Consider the following 11,085-nt stretch of genomic DNA (forward strand, 5'->3'; position numbering starts at 1 on the left):
GATTGATTAAGAATTACGATTACCATTTTAATCAAAAAGATAGATAGATAGATAGATAGATAGATAGATAGATAGATAGATAGATAGATAGATAGATAGATAGATAGATAGATAGATAGATAGATAGATAGATAGATCTAAAGCACAATTTCAAACTGGAAATCATCTACAAGTGGCTCCAAACGTTTTAATAAAATAAAAAGGAAAATAATTTAAAAGAAATGAAAAACATTTAGGAAGCTGGATATTTAATGTAGTATTATTTTATATATTTATTCTGTATGTTTTGCAATGTAATTTAATTTTATGTGAAAGCATTTTTTTAGGTCTTGCTTTTGTTTCCTTTTTTCCTGTATTTTTTAAGGGCTTTCAAGTCTTTTTTAAGGCTTTTTAAAGGGCTTTTAAGGGCTAAACAAACAAACAAACAAGCAAGAAATTGCATTTAAAACATTCCAAATGCATTCCAAGCATTGTTAGGAGCTTATACTCATGCTTTTACACTTTCTCATCACATTTCCTGTGTTATTCATTAATTCTGATGTTCAGGAAGTGTGTTAATAATTCTTGATCTAAGTGACTCATCACTGAATATACTCAGCTCTTTCTTTCTTATCATTGCTCGGAATGTGCGAGGAAATCGCCCACATTCTCTCGTCCTCCTTGTCAATACCACTCTCGGTTTTCACCTGTCAGCAAAGTTCTCCTCTGTCTTATGCAGTGTCAGATCCAGTACAGGGGAAGATTAGACATTTAGACATATCAGACATTCCTCATTCACAAGACGGAGAGCTTCGCTCAGCCCAAACAAATGGGATGACTTCAGAGATTAATCCAGAAAGACTGGATTCTTTTGTTTATTGGAAGGAAAGCAGTGCTGATAGTTTCGTGGTGTATATCCTGCTTCCTGGTTTGCGAAGCAATGGAATTTCTCCCCATACACACACACACACACACACACACGGCTGGTTGTTAGAAAGAATGCTGATGATGTCATTTTTAAACACTTATTGTTTTCACAGGAGACATTACAAGCTGCACCTTGTACTATTACAGAGAGATAATGATATGGCATTGCTGATGTGTGTGTGTGTGTGTGTGTTGTCTGACAGGTTCTCTATAATGCAGCAGCTGTGCACTGTAGACTAAATCAGTGGAATAAAGCTACAGAGATCCTGCAGGCTGCTTTACAGGAAGGAGGAGGAAGAGGAGGTCAAGTCGACTCGGCCATGCAGAATGTAGAAGTAAGCAGAGTGATTACTGGAGTTACTGCAGCCTTCTTGTTAATTTTGACTCTCTCCGTTTCTGCCTGCAAAATTGTTACCCACTGGATTTGTTACAACATTCCGAGTTGAACTTCTGCGTGAAAATCCCACGAGATTAGCAGTTTCGGAAAAACTAGTTTGTCTGTTACAACATCCGGGTCACTGAACTCACCATTTTCCCAGTTCTGATGATTGATGTTAAGAATACTTGAAGCTCTTGACCTGTATCTTTATGATTTTATGTATGTTCCTTCTGGATCATTTCATGAATGAACACTTGCAACTTTTCTACCGATAATCCTTCCTGTTCAAGGTAACACCATACTGTAACAATCCGTTTCATTTACACTGTTATACTGTCATAGCAGTAAAAATAGTGGTGGAATTTCTTCTCACAAAGGAAAAGTTACTCTGCGTAATACCTCTGTGACATACACACGCGCACACACACACGCCCGCATGCACACACACACACACATACAGTTAACAGTGTTTCTCATAAGTATCAAAATAAGTCATCAACATGCAATATTTGGAAAGATAACATTACTATTATTTATCCATCCATCCATCCATCCATCCATCCATCCTTCCCTCCATCCACCCATCCACCCATCCATCCATCCATCCTCTGCTTATCCAGGTCTGGGTTATAGAGGCAGCAGTCTAAGCAGATCTCTCTTTCCCTACCTCCTCCAGCTCCACCACAGGGATTCCCAGACTAGATTAATCATATAACACAAGTTATTTATTTATTTATTTATTTAGTAGTCTTACTGTAATATATATATATCCATTTACTTACTACAAATAAATATATATATATATATATATATATATTGATATATTATATATATATATTGATATATTATATATATATATATTGATATATTATATATATATATATTGATATATTATATATATATTGTCTCTGTCTATATATATTGATATTGACATTAATCTACCAGAAATGACATATGAAAGCCCCAAACTTCCTAAATCGCACCCTATATAGTGAACATGGTGTGATTTGGGGTGTGACATGCAGGTAATCTGCTCTGCTCTGCTCTGTTGTCTTTGTTAGAACAAGGAGCTGATTGCGCCTCTTTTGGTCCCGGAAGGAGTTGTGTTCCGGCCCAGGAAGCAGTATGTAGAGGAGCTTAAGCCTAGAGACTTCCTGGGCAAAGCAGAGGTACATTTCCTTAAATTTAACTAAGATTCTTCCATCGAACGGCTTTGAGAGACTAAATTAGCCAGTAATTGTACATTCTGTGTTTTCTGTTTCCTAGGTCATCATTTCTGACATCCCGAATGATGACTTTGGTGGTTTTGAACCTCTCAGGTTGCAGGTAGAGTTTGATGAAGTATATGTGTACAGTAGTGGGTTATAGGTTTTGCTTAAAGAGGTTAACAGGAGCATGACAGCGCTGAGATCTAAATTTACAACTTTTTGGTCAGTAATCAGAACAACAGAAGCAACACTGACCTTTCTTATGTCACTGAAATTACAGATCAGAAATGCTGACACTACCAAACATTCATGACAAACGAACCCTTTTTACCAGTTGTTTATTTTTATACTGGTGACATATTTAGTGGTTGAAGATAACACCTTCAAATTTTAGATGCTTATGAGAAAGAAATGGGTTTGATATCACTATTTACTTTAACCAGTTTGCATTATGTGGAACTTTTCTTTGAATATATTAAGCAGAGAGGTAAAAATGAAGGAAAAAAACTTTCATATGAGCCATTAATCACCAGTATGAAATGTGACATTACAAAGAAAATCATTGCTAAACATGAGCTAAACAAAGAGCTATATAACATTTGCTGTAAGAAAAAGAAACTAGTTGTGTTTGTTTGAGTTTGCAAATTTAACCTGTGCCCTGCATGTTAACCATCTTCAGACTTCACACTACATCCCACTGACTGTGTGTGGCGTTAATTAACAGGATTTTTAACAATACATTACGCCCAAGAGACTTTTTATTGCATAGAAAATCAGTACAGATACAATTATAAATAATATTTTCTTCTGATGGTAATAAATTACCTCAGGAAAGGCAGTGAGGGGAGTCATACTGATATATATATATGAGTTTGCATGCTAATATAATCCTGTTTCTATTAATTCTTTGCAGAAACCTGGATATTATGAGCCACAGGTTGAAGAGGGCCAGTAAGTATACTCATCAAAATGAGAAGCTGAAGTAGTTTTTCTGTTACTGACAAGATTAATAGAAAAACATGATCTCTGATCTCAAACATGCACCGACCTACGGGGCTAAGATCCAATTCGATTGAAAAATTCTGCTTAAAACATACTTTGCCAACAAACGTGAGGCTGCCACACATATACACTATATTGCCAAATGTTTTGGGACACCTCTCCAAATCACTAAATTCAGGGGTTGCACTAGGCCCCTTAGTTCCAGTGAAAGGAACTTTTAATGCTTTAGCATACCAAGACATTAGGAACAGTTTGGGGATGACTCCTTCATGTCCCAACATGACTGTGCCCAATGCACAATGCAAGGTTCATAAAGACATGGATGAGTGAGTTTGGTGTAGAGGAACTGTACTGACCTCGACTCAATAGAACACCTTTGGGATGAATTAAAGCGGAGACTGCGGGCCAGGCCTTCTCATCCAACATCAGTGCCTGACCTCACAAATGCACTTTTAGAGGAACGGTCAAAATTCCCATAAATACACTTCTAAACCTTGTGGAAAGCCTTCCCAGAAGATTTTTAAACTGTTATAGCTGCAAAGGGCGAGCCAACTCCATATTACATTTACAAGCATATAAAGGCAGATGTCCCAGTTTTGGTATGGTCCCAGTACCAGTGCTTTGTTCACTGGTGTACAGTCATGTTGGAACAGGAAGGGGTCATCCCCAAACTGTTCCCACAAAGTTGGGAGCATGAAATTGTCCAAAATGTCCTGGTATGAAGCTGAAGCATTAAGAGCTCCTTTCACTGGAACTAAGGGGCCGAGCCCAACCCCTGAAAAACTACACCTATATTCAATGATTTGAAGGGGTGTCCCAAAACTTTTGCCAATATAGTGTATCTGTGAGCTAAACACAATATTCAGTGGCATTTGTGCTAGGGCTATAGGACTTAAATTGGGACTTAACCTGAAACTGGCTGGCGACTTATTATTATTTGTATTTGGACTAGTCTTGCGTATTGGGTCTAAAGATGACCTTTTGTCTAGACTGAGATTTAACAAAAAAAAAAAAGTCTGTGTTCTCTTTTCTTGCAGCATGTACAAAGTTTTAGTTTTACAAGAAGCAATTAATTTTTTCATAAAAGTAATGCATATTTAGTAATGTATATCTGGTAATGAACATGCGGTAATGCATAGCCAGTAATGCATATCTATTAAAACATGTAGTAACACATATCTTGTAATGCATATCCGCTAATACATATCTGATAACACATGCTATGACACATATCCTGTAAGTCATATCTGGTAATGCACATGTGATAACACATATCCATCCAGTAATTCATATCTGGTAACACATATCCCGTAATCTATATCCAGAAACACATATTCAGTAATGCATATCTGGTAACGCATATACGGTATTACAAATCTGGTAACACATATCTGGTAACACATATCCTGTAACACATATCCATTAATGCATATCTGGCATACATATCCGGTAGCACATGCAGTAACACATATCTGGAAACGCATATCTGGTAACACATGTGGTAACACATATCCAGTAATGCATATCTGGCATACATATCCGGTAGCACATGCAGTAACACATATCTGGAAACGCATATCTGGTAACACATGTGGTAACCGCATATGTGTTAGCAGATATGTGTTACTGACTGTTATCGGATGTGTTACCAGTAATGCATATGCAATAACATATGCGGTTATGCATATACGGTAACACATGCAATAACACATGCAGCAACCCATAGCTGGTAACGCATATCCAGTTACACATATCTGGTAACACATATCTGGTAGAGTGTATCCAGTAACATATCCGATAACACATGCATTAACATATCTGCTAACACATATGCGGTAACAATACAAAAAATAAAGATCACATTCATATAAAGTCAGATTAATAGGCACACAACAGCACAGAGCTGTAAAACCTCCCCAATTAGCATTGGCCTTCTGGAAATATTGGAAAACCTGATTGCGTGAAATTGACACAAATGGACTGACTATGATGAGAAATATGTTTTATATTTGAAAACATGTTCAATTGTTTCTTCACGCCTGCTCAGTGTAATTACTGTATGATTGATGCGTTGTTGTGAACTAGCCACCGCTGCGGTTACCATAGAAACAGTGTAGCAATAGACATGATGCTCCTGACAAGCCACAAATTGTCCACTTTACCGATTTAATGTATAAGCAGATGTGCTCTAATATTCTGGATCTCCATGGGGTCAGAGTTAAGGTTTTAGATCCAGTTATACATCACACTCTGACTGTATAGAGGTGTGTGCCTTGTCCCTGAGCATTGTGACTATTTCTCTACACAGAGACTCACGCTACATGTGTGTGAAGAAGCCGTACATTGGGAGGAACGCAGCCGAGCTCACTGTACCGGCCGGCGCTTACGTGTACGTGTTCAGTGAAGAGGACAGGGACGGATTCGTCACGGTTATATACGACGGCCAGGTGAGGTTTTTTTATGGTTTTATTTTTCCACTACATTCCAGTGAGTCATGTCTCTCTCTCTCTCTCTCTCTCTCTCTGACTCACTGATGCGTTATATGCTTCTCTTTGTGTCTCACCATCTCATGTTACAGAGAGGCCTGCTGCCAAACTTCCTTCTCGAAACAGTGAGGAAGAAGACAAAAGACAAGAGAAAGATGGAGGTAAGAACGCACTTCATCCCAGTCCAGCAATTTTTATTCGTTCATTTCATCTTTATCATTCTTTATCCTGGTTAGACATTTTAGTATAAGATTACTGTTCAACTTGATAGTTACTTAATTACAAACTTTGAACAAAGGCTGCTTTATCCAAAGTTGAGCTTCTCTAAAGCAAAGAGGAATCACTGTGTCCTCAGGAATGAATGGGACACAGAGAGAGATTTATAACCATCTGGTTTCCTGCAGGTGAAAGGGCTTTACGACGCAGATCTGATAATGAGTTTGACCGATTTAGCGAGGTGATGTGAAGGAAGTCTCAGCCACTTTATGGAGCATAAATTTCTTTTCTGTGCCCTTTATAGAGCAGCGCTAGTGGGATTCCTCACCCGCCTAGCATGAAGCCCCCTACACGCCCACAGGCTGCTGCTCCTCCTTTTCCAGGTACAATCGAAGCTTATCAGCAGCGTTTCCCAAGCAAGTCAATGAGGAAACACTGACTTTATACAGTGACTTTATAACATTGACTTTATACAGTGTACACAGTGTACAGATTACTGTATATCTGTTGCTGTTATGATCCTATCAAATACAGGTACTATTTGGTTTGTACAAGCATAAACGCAGCTATAATCTAAAATCTTTGTATCTTCCTTGAGGAAGTGATAAGTTTGATTCTTGTCATTCCTTGATTAACTGTTTGGAACCTGTTGTTTAACCTGTGTGCAATATTACACCAATCAGGCATAACACTACGACCACCTGCCTAATATTATGTTGGTCCCCCTTTTGCTGCCAGAACAGCCCTGACCCGTCCTGCACTGTGTATTCTGACACCTTTCTATGAGAACCAGCATTAACTTCTTCAGCAATTTGATCAACAGGAGCTCGTCTGTTGGATCGGATCACACGGGCCAGCCTTCTCTCCCCATGTACATCAATGAGCCTTGGTCACCCATGACCCTGTCTCCGGTTCACCACTGTTCCTTCCTTGGACCACTTTTGATAGATACTGACCACTGCAGACCAGGAACACCCCACAAGAGCTGCAGTTTTGGAGATGCTCTGATCCAGTGGTCTAGCCATCACAATTTGACCCTTGGTCAAACTCGCTCAAATCCTTACGCTTGTCCATTTTTCCTGCTTCTAACACATCAACTTTGAGGACAAAATGTTCACTTGCTGCCTAATATATCCCACCCACTAACAGGTGCCATGATGAGGAGATAACATTATTCATGGCACATCTCAGTGGTCATAATGTTATGCCTGATCAGTGTATACAAGATAGGCTGAATATTAATAGCCAGTTTGCTTCTGATTTTCCCCTAGCTGTAGAATTGCCCTCTTTGTACACCAACAGCACACAAGCCACACCTTTTCCACAGGACAGCAGCACAGCCCTCAGCCCTAATGCCCAGGTAAGACTGACCAGAATCTGAGATTAAGTCAAAAGAACAAGAATATTAGATATTCTTCAGGGTTTCTGAAAAGTTAGTAAACAATAAGAGCAAAACCAAGATAGATGTAATTTTGTGTTTATTATTTACAGCACATGCTCTACACATTTTCCTTAGCAGTTTATCATGCTTTTTATTGTGTGTATGTATGTATTTCTATATACAGTAACTGGTATAGAACGTGTGTAGATCTGAAATATCGTACATATTCTAGAGCAGTAAGTCTCAAAGTAAAGTGAATGATGCATAGCGATTTATGAGCTTTTATTTTTTATTAATCTATTTGTCTTTACAGTTGCGTAAGTTTAGTTCAAACGTCAATAACTCAAATCAAGTAACCCTATAAATAAAGTAGACTATCTATAAATATTGTATTCTATCTATGAGAAATTCCTGGGGGGTAAAAAAAAGGCAATATATAAATAAAAATAAAATAAATATTCTGTCCATTAGAAGACACATTTAATGTACATATTTAAATCATATTAAAATGAGATTTATGGTCCAGGGAATTAATTCTACAGGTTAGAAAAAGTTTAAGAACCCGTGTTTTCGAAATATTATTCACATTAAAACGTTTCCTCACAGGATATCTGAAGTCACCCTGCTCTGATTTCAACCAGTAACACTACACCGATGGGTTTAGGCTTGCAATCAAAGTTTGGGATGCACCGTTTTATTACACAGAATCTTTAATATTCACATCATGGCATTTTCTCTGTCATGTCATGTTTGTTAAGGGGGAGAGGAAATGAGTTTGAGGCATGCAGTGGTGTATTTTGAATAGCACTTTGACCTCATTCAGTCAGTGCAGAAACCCAGGGGAGGTAATGGATGGCAGATAAAAATATGAACTGGTCTATTTGAGAGCGGAGCCACAACCGCAGGGGTGGCTGCATTAGGCTGCTTAATATTGTCTGAGCATCTTTGAGAGCACTGAATAGTTTATCTGGAAGATGATCATTATGTAGAAACGTGCAAGGAAATAACAGAAGATGAAAAGAGAAGAGAATGCTTCTAGCTTGACTCAAGTTTTAATTGTGCGTTAAAGGTGGAGTTAGGAATGTTTACAAATAGACTTCTAATAAATACATAATTCTATAGATACCATAGATAAAGTCTCCGAATTACAATATGACAGTAATAAATCTGGCTTTTGTTTAGATTTTTTTTTTTTCTGACCCAGAAATGAGTTCCGCCCCCCAGCCAAGGTTCTGACTCCAAACTTTTTCTCCTAAAAGCCATCTGACGAAGCCTGTATAAGGCATAACGATGATCTCATCTGCACTGCAATTCATCTCACAAGTGCTCTAAAATCCAATCCATTCACTTTATTAATCACGTCACATTTCTGGTGCTTCCAGCAGACGACGGGAGCCGACTCAGTCGTAGTTAAGGTGCACTACACTTACACCATTGCTCTGAGTGTCCCACTAGAGACACCATACAGAGAGCTGCGGGAGAGAATCGCTCAGAAACTAGGACAGCCTGCTGAACTCATTCGTCTGAGGTGATTGTGCCGACCTGCTTTTTTCCTCCTCAGCTGTAGTTTGAAATCAAGGCCACTTGATTTCTTGAGAGGAAAAAATAAAAAAAAACACATTTGTTCTCTATATCTTCTCTTACAGACATAAGCAGCATGGCTCTTCTGTCCTGACGCCTCTGGAGGAGGTCGGAGGTGCAAGGAGCCTGGCCGAAGTGGCAGAAGCGGGCCGAGCCACTCTGTGGTGTCAGGTACTCAATTAAACCTTCACAAAGCTCACAAAACCTGCTGTTTGTTTTTGGGAAAGATGAAAACAAACAAACAGATTAGTTCATCCATCGTCTTTACCCGCTTATTCCTAAATAGGGTCATGGGGATCTGTTGGAGCCTATCCCAGCACACATAGGGCAAAAGGCAGGAGTACACCCTGGACAGGTCACCAGTCCATTGCAGGGCCACATATAGACAGACAGCCACACACACTCACTCCTATGGGCAATTTAGAATTACCAATCAACCTGATGTACATGTTTTTGGACTGTGGGAGGAAACTGGAGTAAACCCACACAGGTATAAGGAGAACATGCAAACTCCACACAGAAAGGCCCCTGCCTGTTCAAACCCAGGACTTGAACCCACAACCTTCTTGCTGTGATGCAACAGTGCTAACCACTAAGCCACCATGCTGCCACAGATTAGTTCATTTCAGTTCAATTCAGTTGTATTTCTATTGTGCTTGTAACACTGGACATGCCATAAAACAGCTTTATATACAGAAATATATCAGTAAAATGTAAATTGTTCACTAATGAGCAAGCCAGAGGTGAGGGAAAAACTCTCTTAGATCATATGAGGAAGAAACCAGACTCCAAAGAGAGCTTATCATCATCATCATCATCATCATCATCTAGGTGAGACCAGAGAGAGGGATTATGAAACAAATAAACTGTGCCACTGTCCAATTTCAGGCTGAGCATCCACTGGCCAACAGGACAATTCTCTACCAGATGGTGGCACTATATGACTACACGGTACAGGGGCCTGAAGACCTGGAGTTCAGTGAGGGAGACACCATTGACATCCTCAGTGAAGGTACACACACACACACACAATGCTGTCTAAGTGTGCGCTGGAAAGCTGAAGTAGCTGAAAGTAATTTTTTTAAAAAGGAATGACCTTGTTGTATATTAATTTGTCTACATTATGTATAATTGCCTGTTACTTCCTGTTATCTCATCAGAGCTTTCTCCCAATCCATCACTTTTTCCTTTCATCCACACCCTGGATCTAAAGTAGTTCTTCCTTCTTTTTCTTTTTGCAGTGAATGAAGAATGGCTAGAAGGACACACAGCTGGAAACATTGGCATTTTCCCCAGATGTTTTGCCTACAGAGACTCTCCGGAGAAAGTCACTGAAGCGACACCACAAGAAAACATTAAGTAAAAGTAGTGACTGGTTATAGATTAAGATGCTTTTTGTATTAAAACATCGACAGACGATGAAGTACTGTATATATCATAGCATTTCAAATTCTAATCATATTGATTATATGAAATTTCAGCTGCATTTATGTCTGTTTGCACGTTTATTAGTGTATGCTATCGGGGAACTCTACAACAAATGATAACATTAGCTATGGTATTTGATTGGTTACTGTTTTACTCTGTTAAAGGTTAATTATGGTGTAATTATGAATAATTTATTGTACAGTTTTCATAGGTGGGGCACGTGAAGGAATGTAACTTCAAATAAACTGGATTGTCAGACTCTCAGGTTGTCTTTTGTGCTTCATGTCCAAGCAGAACACAACACTGACACTCCCACAGCTCAGGATGACTGCAGCAGGGTGTGGAGAGGCGTGAATCAGGACTGGGATCCCACAGGACCCGAAAGGAAATAAAATAGAAAGTCACGTGAGCTGGTATTGTTTCTGTCATGTGACAGATTTGATGTGGAGCTTATAGACCCTACATTCACTTCTTGAGGAAGGCAGGGTTGGTCAGAAT

General features: G+C 39.0%; 1 protein-coding gene across 4 annotated transcripts in view; it reads left to right on the forward strand.

Annotated features, from left to right (window-relative positions):
- Window positions 1–10,840, forward strand: part of noxa1 (NADPH oxidase activator 1) — a 17,829-nt gene extending 6,989 nt beyond the window's left edge. For 3 of the 4 annotated variants that reach the window (XM_058375671.1, XM_058375673.1, XM_058375672.1), the window contains exons 5-16: window positions 1,110–1,241; window positions 2,347–2,454; window positions 2,552–2,611; window positions 3,407–3,444; window positions 5,804–5,942; window positions 6,074–6,142; window positions 6,502–6,580; window positions 7,469–7,557; window positions 8,961–9,106; window positions 9,225–9,330; window positions 10,048–10,171; window positions 10,401–10,840. In XM_058375671.1, the coding sequence (XP_058231654.1) occupies window positions 1,110–1,241; window positions 2,347–2,454; window positions 2,552–2,611; window positions 3,407–3,444; window positions 5,804–5,942; window positions 6,074–6,142; window positions 6,502–6,580; window positions 7,469–7,557; window positions 8,961–9,106; window positions 9,225–9,330; window positions 10,048–10,171; window positions 10,401–10,522 (1,212 nt within the window). In that variant the 3' untranslated portion in view covers window positions 10,523–10,840. The remainder of the gene's footprint in view (window positions 1–1,109; window positions 1,242–2,346; window positions 2,455–2,551; window positions 2,612–3,406; window positions 3,445–5,803; window positions 5,943–6,073; window positions 6,143–6,501; window positions 6,581–7,468; window positions 7,558–8,960; window positions 9,107–9,224; window positions 9,331–10,047; window positions 10,172–10,400) is intronic. The other variant, XM_058375674.1, reaches the window with a different exon arrangement.
- The last annotated feature ends 245 nt before the right edge of the window (window positions 10,841–11,085 follow it).

This window comes from Hemibagrus wyckioides, linkage group LG22, assembly GCF_019097595.1.
Source record: "Hemibagrus wyckioides isolate EC202008001 linkage group LG22, SWU_Hwy_1.0, whole genome shotgun sequence".
Lineage (NCBI taxonomy): Eukaryota > Metazoa > Chordata > Actinopteri > Siluriformes > Bagridae > Hemibagrus > Hemibagrus wyckioides.